This window comes from Mesocricetus auratus, unplaced genomic scaffold (assembly GCF_017639785.1).
Source record: "Mesocricetus auratus isolate SY011 unplaced genomic scaffold, BCM_Maur_2.0 Super-Scaffold_100007, whole genome shotgun sequence".
Lineage (NCBI taxonomy): Eukaryota > Metazoa > Chordata > Mammalia > Rodentia > Cricetidae > Mesocricetus > Mesocricetus auratus.
Genome location: NW_024429191.1, coordinates 58658406 through 58672155, shown reverse-complemented (window position 1 = coordinate 58672155; position 13750 = coordinate 58658406). Strand labels below are relative to the sequence as shown.

Below are 13750 nucleotides of genomic sequence, written 5' to 3'. Positions count from 1 at the left end.
TCAAGTTCCCTTTTGCCAATTTTAAAAGCTGCTAAGAATACAGAAAGAAGCCGGGCATTGGTGGCGCATGCCTTTAATCCCAGCACTCCGGAGGCAGAGGCAGGCGGATCTGTGTGAGTTCGAGGCCAGCCTGGTCTACAGAGTGAGTTCCAGGACAGCCTCCAAAGCCACAGAGAAACCTTGTCCCTGAACCCCCCCCCCCAAAAAAGAACACAGAAAGAAATGGTAACCTAGTGTCAGCATGCAGTATTCACAAGTCAATAGTACAATTTAATTAAAATAGTCACTGGTTCGTTGGTGACTAATTAGAGTAACACCCACTCAATTCAACTTTCTCTCTCTCTCTCTCTGCTTGTTTTGGGTGTATATGTGTAGTTTACATGTGTGTTTTGAAACAAATTTCTCTATGTAGCCCTGGCTGCCCTGGAACCTGCTATGTAAGACCAGATTGGTCTCCTGTTTCTGCCTTTCTTCTTTTAATAATTGATTTTTATTTTATGTGCCTTGATGTTTTGCCTGTATGTATGCCTGTGTGAGAGTGTCAGGTTTTGGAGTTACAATTGTGAGCTGCCATGTGGGGCCTGGGAGTTGAACCCCGGTCCTCTGGAAGAGCAGCCAGTGCTCTTAATCACTGAGCCATCTCTCCAGCCCTGTCTCTGCCTTTCTAGTCTACGTGTCACCAACCCAGATTTTCTGGTTTTTTGAGATAGGGTTTCTCTATGTAACCATGCTGGCTGTCCTCGAACTTGCTCTGTAGCCCAGGCCAGGTTGGAACTCCTCTGCCTCCCAAGGGCTAAGATTCAAGGCATGTGCCACCTGGACTTTTGTTTTGTTTACCTTTTCAAACTTAATTCCAGAAAAGTTCAGACTTACAGAAATTATATTGCCTACAAAGGTTTATATCTAATTTCTTTTCAAAATTTATTTAAATCTGTGTCTTTGTGCATCTGTGTATGGGCACTCCTGAGCTGAGGCCTGGGAATGAAGATCAGAGGGTAACTTGTAAGAGTTGTTTCTCTATTTCTACCATGTGGGTCCCAAGGATGGAACTCAGGCCTTTAAACTGATGGCAGGTACTTTTAATCACTGAGCCATCTCACAGGCTTGCTTCCCCCAAACTACCTTGAGACAGGGCCTCACTGTACAGTCTAGGAACTCAAAGTGTAAACTAGGCAGTTTCAAACTCACAGCATTCTACCTACCTCAGCTTTTCAAGTGCTTAAACTACAGGCATAAAACACCAAGCTGAAGCTATGTCTATCCTTAATCCAAATTCCCCCATAACATACAACATTTTTAGAATATTTGTGTGTGCATTATCCTTTATCTGTCTCACTCTTACTCTAGCAGTATCTGTATCTACAACATCATACAGTCTTACCAACTAATAAATGGCAGCCGGGCATTGGTGGCGTACGCCTTTAATCCCAGCACTCGGGAGGCAGAGGCAGGCGGATCTCTGTAAGTTCGAGACCAGCCTGGACTACCAAGCGAGTTCCAGGACAGCCTCCAAAGCCACAGAGAAACCTTGTCTCGAAAAAACCAAAAAAAAAAAAAAAAAAAAAAAAAAAAAAGGCTAGAAACAGACACAGACACAGGACTATTTGAGAATAACTGCATCTTTTTTGGGTGGGGCATTTATTTATTTATCTTTTTGGTGTCCCGAGACAGGGTTTCTCTGTATTGTTTTGGAGGCTGTCCTGGAACTCGCTCTGTAGACCAGGCTGGCCTCAAACTCATAGAGATCTGACTGCCTCTGCTTCCTGAGGGGGGGGGGCCGGGGGACGCGCGTGTCAGGGCAGGGCGCGTTTATAAGTATTCTGTCTGCATACATGCCTGCAGAAGAGGGCATCAGATCCCATTATACATGAGCCATCATGTGGATGCTAGGAATTGAACTCAGGACCTCTGAAAGAGTAGCCAGTGCTCTTAACCCCTGAACCGTCTCTCCAACCCCAATAATTGTATTTTAGTGTGCATTTCCTAAAGGTAAGTTCATTCTTCTATGTAGATAAAGTTCCACTATCCAATCTATTGACTTTATTCACCACTATCCTTTACAGAAAATGAAAAAAAAAATTGGCTGTCATGTTGCTTTAGTCTCTTTTAAAATGGAAGCATTGCTTGTTTTGAGCCAGAGTTTCATGTAACTTAGGCTAGCCTTGAGCTCACAATGTATATATAGAGCTCACAATGTATATATAACTGAGAATAAACTTGAATTAATTAACTAATTAAATTTTGGGATAGGGTCTCACTATGTAGCGCTGGCTGCCCTGGAACTCACTATGTAGACCAGGTTGGCCTTGGGCTCAGAAATCACCCTGACTCTGACTTCTCATTCTTGGGATTAAAGGTGTGTATGTGTCACCATACCTGACCTTCCATATTTTCTAAAATAAAAGTTATGCTACTAAAAACTGCCAAATAAGTACAATTTAAAGTTACTTTTGGAGGGGCGGGGCGGGATGCGGTCCCGGGTTATAGGACAGGGAGGGTGCTCGCGGGACTGTAGTCCATTCGAACCCGGACGTGAGGTTCACACCCTCTGGACTGCGCAGGACATCGCAGGCGCCAGAACCTTCCGACCGGGCTATGGCGGCCGCTCCGGGCGCCCGACTCCTGCGCGCTGCCTGTGCCTCCATCGCTTTCCGTGTCCTGGACAGCCGCTGGCTGCTGGTCTGTGGGCTCCGCGCGGGAACTGCGGTCCCTCAGTGGACCCCGAGTCCGGGCGTGCTCGCAGAGGCGGGACGGGGGCGGCCGCTGAGCGTGTCTGCACGCGCGTGGAGCAGCTCAGAAGATAAAATAACAGTCCACTTCAAAAACCGTGATGGCGAAACACTAACGACCAAGGGAAAAATCGGTGACTCTCTGCTAGATGTTGTGGTTGAAAATAATCTAGATATTGATGGTTTTGGTGTTTGTGAGGGAACTTTGGCTTGCTCTACCTGTCACCTTATCTTTGAGGATCATATATATGAGAAGCTAGATGCCATCACTGATGAGGAGAATGACATGCTTGACCTGGCTTATGGACTAACAGACAGGTCACGGTTGGGCTGCCAAGTCTGTCTGACCAAAGCTATGGACAATATGACTGTTCGTGTGCCTGAGGCAGTGGCAGATGTCAGACAGTCTATTGACATGAGCAAGAATTCCTAAGATACAATAAAAGGAAATATTTTCATGAAAAAAAAATAAAGTTACTTTTGTGGTAAAAATTGGCAAGTTCTAGATTTACAGATATCAACTGAAATTGATCTTAAATATTGACAAATGAGATACCTTCTTTTATGTCTTCAACAAGTATATATCTTCTTGTGCATATGGAGTTTGTGTGTGTTGAGATAAAACACTGGGCCTCTCAAATGCTAGGCAAGTGTACTCCTTTTACAAAATTACATCCTAGCCAGGCTTTAATCCCAGCACTCGGGAGGCAGAGGCAGGTGGATCTCTGTGAGTTCGAGGACGGGCTGGTCCACAGGGTGAGTTCCAGGACAGCCTCCAAAACAATACAGAGAAACCCTGTCTCAAAAAAAAAAAAAAAAACATCCTAACAGGCTTTAAAGTAATGATCAATAAAGTCAACACTGTTTGTACACAGCAGGATAAACAGCAATCCCTAATTCTGCTTCTTATTTTGCATCAAAATTCTGTTCAATTTTTCTCATTGGTATTAGAGGAGACCTACTTACTACATTGTCCAATTTAGTCTGGAACTCCTGGGCAGTCCTCCAGTAGTTCTCCCACCTCCTAAGTGCTAGAACTGCTGGCACCTGCAGTTTTTTTTTTTTTGTCTCTCTGTCTCTCTGTCTCTCTGTCTCTCTCTCTCTCTCTCTCTCTCTCTCTCTCTCTGCTTGCCTTTTGTCTAATTCTGGTTCTTTCATTTAAACATTTCTTAGTTTCCAACTTTCTGCCTTCATTATCTACCAATAAATGTCAATTCCAGCCAGGCAGTGGTGGCGCACGCCTTTAATCCCAGCACTTGGAAGACAGAGGCAGGCGGATCTCTTTGAGATCTGGTCTACAGAGGGAGTTCTAGGACAGCCGGGACTACACACAAAAACCTTGTCTCAAAAAAAAAAAAAAAAACAACAAAAGAAAAAAAACAAGATAAATAGATAAATAAATGAAATAAAAATCAGTGTTGACACATGCACTCTTTTGCTTGGTTTGGGGATTCTGACTGGCCTGGAACTTGACATATAGATCAGAATGACCTCAAATTTGCAGCAATCCTTCTGTCTCTTGCCTCCTGTGTTCTGGGATTACTGGATTACACACTCAAGAAATGTATATTCTTGCGCTGGAGAGATGACTCAGGGCACTGGCTGTTCTTCCATAGGACCCAGGTTCAATTCCCAGCACCTATATGACAGCTCACAACTGTCTGTATCTTCAGTTCCAGGAATCCAGCACCATTACACAGACATACATGCAGGCAAAACAATAATGCCCATAAAAATAAAATATTTTTTAAAATAAAAATAACAGGCTGGAGAGATGGTTAAGAGCACTGGCTGCTCTTCCAGAGGTCCTGAGTTCAATTCCCAGCAACCACATAGTGGCTCACAACTATCTATAATGAGATCTAATGTCCTCTTCTGGCCTGTAGACATACATGCAGGCAGAACACTATATATATAATAAATAAATCTTGGGAGGGAGCTGGGATTGACATGTGAAGTAAGCTTGTTTCTAACTTAAATTTAAAAAAAGGAAGAAAAAAAAGAAAGAAAAATAAATAAATAAATCTTTTTATAAAAGAAATGAAATGTACATTCTTAAGAATGCTGCATCTGCATAAGATCCAGACAGCCATCTAACATTATCAACAGTGGGCTCCTGAGGGACTTCCTAAACTTTAATAAAAATGGGATCTCTCTCACCAGCTACTATGCATTTCTAGAAAATTTGCAGAAATTCTCAAGAGCAGACCATTTGTTGTTCACTACAGCATCCCTAGCACCAAGAAAATGGCAAACTCATTAGAACCTTATTCTTCCTAGTGTGGCTGCCTTCTTTTGCCACAGACTCACTGGTCTCCTGTGAGTTTCAGAATAGAGAGAACAGCATTATGAGGAAATTCAGATTTCTTCACTATTCAGCTCATTAGTCCAAAGGGCAGTTCTGACTGCCTGAATAGTAGCAGGCTCCCACTAAACTACAGATCTGTGACCAGACATATTCAATAGGGGAGGCCTCTAACACTGACAGGAGTAAAGAAGATAACTAAACAACTTTACTGATGCTTGAAGACATGGACACACAAGACACTGGGCCCAAGGAGTGTGGCTAACTCAAACTCAGTTAAAGTCATTTGTATCAGTTACCACTTCTCAGAGTGTAATTTTATTTATTTGCTCATATCCTACCTCATCCAGAAAACAATCTGACGCAATTTAACTCACTACATCATAAAAATTCCATCTAGCCGGGTGTTGGTGGGGCATGCCTTTAATCTTAGCACTCGGGAGGCAGAGGCAGTCGGATCTCTGTGAGTTCGAGACCAGCCTGGTCTACAGAGCGAGTTCCAGGACAGGCTCCAAAACAATACAGAGAAACCCTGTCTCAAAAAAAAAAAAAATCCACCTAGAGACAAACATGATGGCACAATTTTAATCCCAGTACTTAGAAAGCAGAGGCAGGAGGATCTCTGAGTTCAAGGACAGCCTGGTCTACATAAGAGTTCCAGGTCAACCAGAGCTATATAGTGAGACCCTGTCTCAAAAATAAATAAAACTTTTTTTTCTTTCAACTGCTCCAGAAACGTTTCCATGAAGAAATGAAATACTCAATTCTTCTCTAAAATATTGTACTAGTTAAAATTTATACTTACTATAAAGATTATAGCATAAATATTATATAAAATATATGACAATTATTACAAAATGTTATAACCGTATATAAACTGAAATATAAGTTTATTTTATGTAAATATTTAACATATTGATATAAAGGATAGAAATTATCTTTTGTTAGCCAACTATCTAATGTTCTCTATTCTACTTTGACTGAGAAATAGTCAAGTGACTTATAAAATGCAAAGTCATAATTATTGTTAAAGACAGAGGCCTCTGATTCAACTTATTACAACACATCACCTGTCTGAGATTCCATGCTTTCAAACAAGTCATCCTTGGAAAAATATAATATAGAACAAATTATCTAGGTTTATCTGGGTTTGAAATTTCTGTCTTTTTATCAGGTCTTTTGAATGTGTAGTTCCAGATGACAGAAAATTCCAAATATTTATGAAGGAGAAATAACATTCTGCCATTCCAATTACTCTTCCAGCCATATTGGCTACTTTTCTTGCTAACAAACATCCTTTTCTTCAAATGGCAAAAGAAAAGGTTCTTTTCATTTTATGTTTCTTTATTAAGAAGTCTTAGTTCATCAGGCATAGTGGCACACACCTTTAATCGCAGCACTCTGGAGGCAGAGGCAGGTGAATCTCTGTGAGCACGAGGCCAGCCTGATCTACAGAGTGAGCAGCCAGGACTACACAGAGAAACCCTGACCCAAAAAACACAAACAAACAAACAAAAAAACATTGGTTCTTCCTAAACAACTGTAATTAGAATAAAATGGGAGGAGGGTGACTATGAAATTATACTTATTAACTAATAACTTTTAGCATTAGGAAAAATAATTCCAGCAAGAATCTTCCCCAAAATGGGAGGCTAAAGCAGAAGGATGGCCTACAAATAATTTCAAACAAACCTGGGCTACAAAGTGATACATTGTACGAAAGGAGGGCAGGAAGAAAAGAGGGAGGAAATAACTATGTTGCTGCCAAGGAACAATTAAAGGTATGGTGGTTTAGCCAAATGTGATGGTGCAGGTGCAGGTGGCACACCTTCAACCCCAGCAACTCTGAGGCAGAGGCAGGTGAATCTCTTGTGAGTTCTAAGTCAATCTGGTCTACAGAGTGAGTTCGCTGACCACAGGCAGGGGATGGCCTATAAGACAAATGTTATCCACACCTATAAGCTACCTCTTTCCAAGTCTGATCAACACAGTGCCATTGGTGCCAGGAGAGCAAACAAGAAGAGAGCAGGGCTGTGTGTGCATGTGTAAAGAAAGGTCAGAAGACAACTTTCAGGAGTTGGTTCTCTCCTTCCACCATGTGGGTCCAGGGACTGAACTCAGGTTGTAAGAGTTGATAGCAAGCATCTTTGCCCCATAAGCTATCTTGGCTGGCCTGAATCATTCAAGAAAATCATCCTAGCCAGCAGTGGTGGTGCAAGCCTTTAATCCCAGCACTCCGGAGGCAGAGGCAAGCAAACCTCTGAATTCAAGGCCAGCCTAGTCTACATGGTGAGTGCCAGGACAGCTAGTGCTATTACACAAAGAAACCCTGTCTCCAAAAACTGAAAAAATATAAAAATAAAAATGTATTTATTTTATGTATATAGATATTTTGCCTATGTGTACATCTGTGTACCACATGTAAACAGTGCCAGTGGAGACCAGAGTAGCAGATCCCCTAACTAGAGTTACAGATGGTTTGAGCCACTTTATGGGTGCTGGGACCCAAATCCAGATCCTCTGAAGAGCAGTCAGTGCTCTTTTTGTTTGTTTTGTTTTTTGTTTTTTCGGGACAGGGTTTCTCTGTATTGATTTGGAGGTTGTCCTGGAACTCGGTCTGTAGAGCAGGTTGTCCTCTGTCTCCCCAGTGCTGGGATTAAAGGTGTGAGCCACCAACAGCCAGAGCAGTCAGTGCTCTTAACCACTGAGCCATTTCTCCAGCACCATGCCCATCGTTTTTATGTAAGTGCTGGGTATCCATGCATCAGTGACAGGCACTTTACCATCTGAGCAATCTCCTTAACCTTTAAGGGTAGATTTTGATTCATAGGTATGAGTGATTTAAAGTCTTTCTATAAACAGAATATAGTCTTCATGAACAGACTACCTTGTGCAAACATCCTGTAATGCATAATGTATTGGTAAGCTGTCATGTCTTGCTTGAGCTCATTGAGAACCTGGTTCTGGAAGCAGGGTTGCTTCTCACACCCATTCCAGACCCAAACATGTTTGTCTCACAATGTCCACCAAGGCTTACTTTGAGAGGTGGAAGGGGGAACAGCAAAACAGCCCAAGAGTAAAGTTATTGTGCCCTCAAGAATAGCTAAAAGGGCCGGGCGGTGGTGGCTCACGCCTTTAATCCCAGCACTCGGGAGGCAGAGGCAGGCGAATCTCTGTGAGTTCGAGACCGGGCTGGACCAACAGCCTCCAAAACAATACAGAGAACCCCTGTCTCGTAAAACCAAAAAAAAAAAAAAATAGCTAAAAGGTTAACCATTTCCAACAGAGGTTATTATCACTTATCCAAGGATATAAACGTGTTTCCCATAAGAAACAGAACCCAGCCAGGCGTTGGTGGTGCATGCCTTTAATCCCAGCACTCGGGATCCGCAGAGGCGGATCTCTGTGAGCTTGAGGCCAGCCTGGTCTACAGAGCGAGTTCCAGGACAGCCTCCAAAACAATGCAGAGAAACCCTGTCTCGAAAAACAAAAAAAAAAAAGAAAAAAAAAAAAAAAGAAACAGAACCCAGAAGTTCAGCCAGTCATGGGATGCTCATTCATGAAGAAATCTCAATAACGAACTACAGCCAGTTTCTTCTGGACATTTGTAAGCCCTTAAGTTGACAAACTTCCTGCTGTTATTTGTTATTTTACTTGGAAGTCTCACCCCTGGGGGACTGCACTTTGCCTGGGACTCCCTCTATCTTGAACTCTAGATGACTAGAGCTTCACAATCAGATGTTTATTTTAATTCTGAGAGATTTATTTTTTTTTACGTGTAGGGATACTTGCTTGCATATATTTCTGTGCACCATGTATGTGCTTGGTGTTCACAATGGTCAGAAGAAGGCAATGAATCCTCTGAAACTGGAGTTGCAGACAGTTGGAAGCCACCATGTCAGTGCTGAGAATGGAACCAAGGTCCACTGGAAGAGCAACTGCTCTTAACCATTCAGCCATCTCTCCAGCATCCTAGTCAATTTCTACTAAATGTCCTAAGCATCCAATGTGAGGATGTTTTACTATCTATCACCTATCAATTTATCTGTTACTATTAATTTTTTTACTTTGGCTTGCTATATACCTAACTTACTCATTCACAACCCAACATATGGCAATTGTATATTATTCTCCAGACTGTACAGATTATCCTTAACCACAGGGTGTCCTAGATTGGTGGTTCTCAACCTGTGGGTCTTGACCCCTTTAGGGACGGAGTCTAACAATCCTTTCATAGAGGTTTCATATCAGACATCCTGTATATCGTATGTTTACATTACAATTCATATCTCAAGGTCTTAATCATGCTAGGCAAGTGCTGTTGCTGTGTGTGTGTGTGTGTGTGTGTGTGTGTGTGTGTGTGTTTCTTGAGACAGGGTTTTTCTGTGTAACCCTGGCTGTCCTGGAACTCACTTTGTAGACCAGACCGACCTCAAACTCACAGAGATTCATCTGCCTCTGCCTCCTGAATGCTAGGATTAAAGGTATGTGCCACCACCATTTGGCTGTGAGCGCACTTTTAAAGGCTTTTAGGAATATGTTTCATGATAGTAGTAATTCACTTTTGACCTGATCTGAATGGTATTTGATAAACAATAATTAAGCTATGGCATAGATGATATTTAAAATACTTTGCCATTCTCTGGAAACAAAATGTCTTAAGATTTTACAAACAGCCTAAGTTTCTTCATCTTTTCACTAAGTAGTTAGCAGCATGATGCCTAGATGAATCATAATTGGGCCAAGAAACTATCTTTTTCACCTCAGCAATACAGCAGGATGACTGACACAGCAGAATATTGAAGCCATTCATTTCAGAGCAACAATGAATGAAGTTGCCACTGCCTGGTTCAGAGACAGACACTGACAGGAATACAAAGTAACAGAGTGACAAAAGAATAGACTTCAAATCCACAATACTGGAAAGGACGGATACTTACTTTTCTTTGCCTCTTCCACCCCCAACCATCTTAAAGCAAGTGAAAACTAGGTATGCTTAAATAAATATATGAAAAGCTCAAATCATAACTACCTTTCCTAGTGCTAGGATAGTATGTGTCAAATCTGTATTAAAACAGTCTCTGACACATATTTACCTATTTAATCATTAAATTTGTAAATCTTTTTTGTGTGTCTTTTTAGATAGTATCTCACTATGTAGCCTTGACTTGCCCACAACTCACTAGAAAAGCCAGATTGGCCTTGAATCTGTGGTATTGCCTCCCTCCTGAGTAGAATGACAAGTATATGAATGAAATCTAGGATTTAAAATGCTACAACTAGGCTAAAGACTGACAAGTATTTACATTAACTCACAAAAAGTAGGGCCTGTGAGACTACTCAGCAGAAAAGGGTACTTGCCTCAAAACCTAACTCTCCAAGTTCAGTCCCCAGAACCCACATGGTAGAAGGGGAGAACAAACTCCCACGAGTTGTGCACAGGTTTACATACATACAATAAATGTAAGAAATAAAATTTAAAAGTAAGGTTTAGGCTGGGTGTGGCACACATCTTTAATCCCAGCACCCACTAGGCAGAGGCAGGTGGGTCTCTGAGTTTGAGGCCAGCCTGTTCTACAAAACAAGTTCCAGGAAAGCCAGGGTCACACAGAGAAACCCTGTCTTGAAAGACAAACCAAAAAAAAAAAAAAAAAAAAAAAGAAGAGGAGGAGTAGGAGGAGGAGGAAGAAAGGAAGGAAAGGAAAGGGAAGGAAGGAAGGAAAGAAGGAAGGGTGAGTAAAGGATTTCCCCATCAAATACCAGCCATTAAAATAACTGAAATCCTACATTTCAATTGAGTATAACTATACTTGTGCTATACTTGGAGACCGAACATAGGGCCTCATGTATGTCAGGCAAGTGCCCTACCACTAAGCTACATACCCTAGCCTTTTAAAATTTTGATTTGCTACCCTCCTGCTTCAGACTCCTGGATTATAGATGTGTGCCATCAGCAGGGTTGGTACCACCCTTTTAGAAAAAAAAGTGTCTCCCTCAAAAACTAAAGTTTTCTCTTATATCAACTTTCTCCCCATGATCAGAAAAGTCATATATTGTTGCACCACTTCTCTTGTTTGCTTTTATTTTATTACTAAATGACATACTTTTCTAATAAATTTTAAACATCTACATATTTCTAAATAATACTGTTAAAGTTGAAAATAAATGTCCTAAGAGTGACACTGAATCTAAAATATGTATGGCATTTCTATTTAGATAGTTTGTGCATTAAAGCTATATAACTGATTCTTATATTCAGCACTAATTCCAAAACAAGAACCTGTCTTTTTGAAAAACTGATTTTAAAAAAGTATCAGACTAGCCGGGCGTTGGTGGTGCACGCCTTTAATGCCAGCACTCGGGAGGCAGAGGCAGGCGGATCTCTGTGAGTTCGAGACCAGCCTGGACTACCAAGCGAGTTCCAGGACAGCCTCCAAAACCACAGAGAAACCCTGTCTCGAAAAATCAAAAACAAAAACAAAAACAAAAACAAAAAAGTATCAGACTTTTATAATTACAATTAAGGAGTCACTGGCTCACTTCCCCTAATTTTGTTTCAAATGTATCAGCACCAATCATACCTTAAATAATGCTTTCTTTTACTGTTAGAGAACTTGATGCAAAATACAGATTAAGATATCATTGTAGCCAGGTGGTGGTGGTGATGGCGGCAGCGCACGCCTTTAATCCCAGCACTCAGGAGGCAGAGACAGGTGGATCTCTGTGAGTTAGAGACCAGCCTGGTTTACAAGAGCTAGTTCCAGGACAGACTCCAAAGCAACTGAGAAACCCTGTCTCAAAAAACCAACAACAACAACAAAAGATCCCATTATAAATAAAACCTAAAAAGCAAATTTGAAAGCCAAAAGTCAAGCTGAGCTTACTTCCAAATTCCGACTAAAGGTTTCTCAAAATAAATAAATTTTTTAAAAAGGAAAAGAATAAAAACTACAGCTACATGGGTTAAATAGTCCGGCATTGGAGTCGTGTGCTCCCTCCACCCACCCACCCCTTTTTTGAGGCCTGGCTCACTGTGTCCAGACTGGCTTAGAAGTCTCTATATAGACTGGGTTGGCACTGAACTCACAGCAATGCTCCTGCCTTAATTCTTCCAAGTCCTAGAATTACAGACATGAGTCACCACACTAGGTTTCTCAAAGAACACTATAACCATAGTAAAAATCTGCAGACCTGGAGCTGGTGTGTTTACAAGCAGAGGACCCAAGTTCTGTTCTCAGCACCCAGTTGGACCGCTCAAACCACCTGCAACTGTAGCTCTAGGGCTTCTGACTCCCTCTGTCTTGGTTCCTACCCCAAGTTAGAAAAAAAAATGTGTGCACTTTCCTCCTTTGGAATGTATCACAGTGACCGATAGAGGTTTCTCCAAATATAATGTGGCTTAGAATAAGGTACTGCAAATAGCAATGGCAAAACATTGACTAATGAACTTTTAAACCAATTCAAGTCCTCTGTAGTCCTCTTTAATTTTAGTGCCTATAACTGAGTCACATAACTTGCTGTGAGATCAGGAATCCCTACTGTACTGTCCTCATGTCAGCCAGCAAAAGCGCTGTTTTTGTTATTTTGCTTTCTTTTACCCGAAGAAAGTAAAACCTAACAATTCCTAGGGAGACTTGGGTAGGCGTGTGTATATTTTGCTGTCTTATATGCCGCTCTTGTTCATAAAATACCACATAACTATGGCATGGCTAACAAAAAGCAAAAATTTAAGACTTTTAGGGTAACAACTGCCTCAACTAAAGGTGCCTCCCTAGTTAAGAACCGCTCACCAAGTACTCGCGGATTAGTTTGAAGTTGGAGTAAATTTTTGTAGAAATATCTCGACTACTAGAAGTTGGCCCAACGAAAGACACAAGTATGGCAAAAGGTAAAAACAAAAGAAAAACTTTAACTGAAAAAGAAACCGCTATATTAAACTGTCTTGTCTTTTCCTCCCTTGTGCTGGAGACTGAGCCCAAGTCTTTAATAGATTCAGGTGCTAGAACTCTACTACTGAGCTACACAAGCAACCCAGCCTTCTCTCTTAATGCCCATGCACAGTAGCAGCGAAGGCAAGTGAGAAAAAAAAAATCCAGAAAGCTGACCTTGCCCATAAATCGCCTACTTCTGCACTCCTCCTCCCCCTAGTGTCCCCGCGAGCCGGTTCCTGCAGTCCCAAGTGCTCAGTCGGCCTGTTCCAACATCTGCCTGGCAGTGAGTGACTGACAGGCGACCAGAGGGTCCGACAGGAGGTGGCCCGAGAAACGCTGAGGCCCAGGAGGAAAGGACTCGAGGAGGCGAAGGCGAGAACCTTCGCAGCGAAAGGGTCGGGCGTTAGGGACTAAAGGAGACGAGGCCTGCGAGGAGCACTGAGGGGACAGGGCCGAACCCTGGGAAGGGATGAGCTGAGGAGCTGACAGGCTTAGAGGGGGCACCCGAGCTGCGAGGCCGGGCAGGGCGCGGACTCACGTTCCCCCACGAGCAGGATCCGCACGTCTTTCTTCATGTCGGAGGCTCGCAGGGGCCGCACTCGGCCCGCACGCATGGAGCGCACGCCTCACGCCGGGAGCGCCCAGCCCGTGGCGCCGCTCTCCCCGCGCTACCGCCGTCTCCTGCCAGCCTCTCAGGCCTCTGCGCCCGAGCCTCGGCCGCCCCGACTCGCCGTACCGCCTCCTAGGCTGCCGCTCCGCTCTGGAGCCGGGACAAGCCAGCTCCG

General features: G+C 42.6%; 2 protein-coding genes across 7 annotated transcripts in view; one reads left to right on the top strand and one right to left on the bottom strand.

Annotated features, from left to right (window-relative positions):
- The window catches only part of Rhot1 (ras homolog family member T1), a 66041-nt gene extending 52313 nt beyond the window's left edge, over nucleotides 1-13728 (bottom strand). For all 6 annotated transcript variants that reach the window (XM_040749270.1, XM_040749274.1, XM_040749273.1 and 3 more), the window contains exon 1: nucleotides 13504-13728. In XM_040749270.1, the coding sequence (XP_040605204.1) occupies nucleotides 13504-13579 (76 nt within the window). In that variant the 5' untranslated portion in view covers nucleotides 13580-13728. The remainder of the gene's footprint in view (nucleotides 1-13503) is intronic.
- Nucleotides 2551-3169, top strand: LOC121141423 (adrenodoxin, mitochondrial-like). The gene has a single exon (XM_040749276.1). The coding sequence runs from the start codon at nucleotides 2596-2598 to the stop codon at nucleotides 3160-3162; it is 567 nt and encodes a 188-aa protein (XP_040605210.1). The 5' UTR covers nucleotides 2551-2595; the 3' UTR covers nucleotides 3163-3169.
- Nucleotides 13729-13750: the final 22 nt, after the last annotated feature.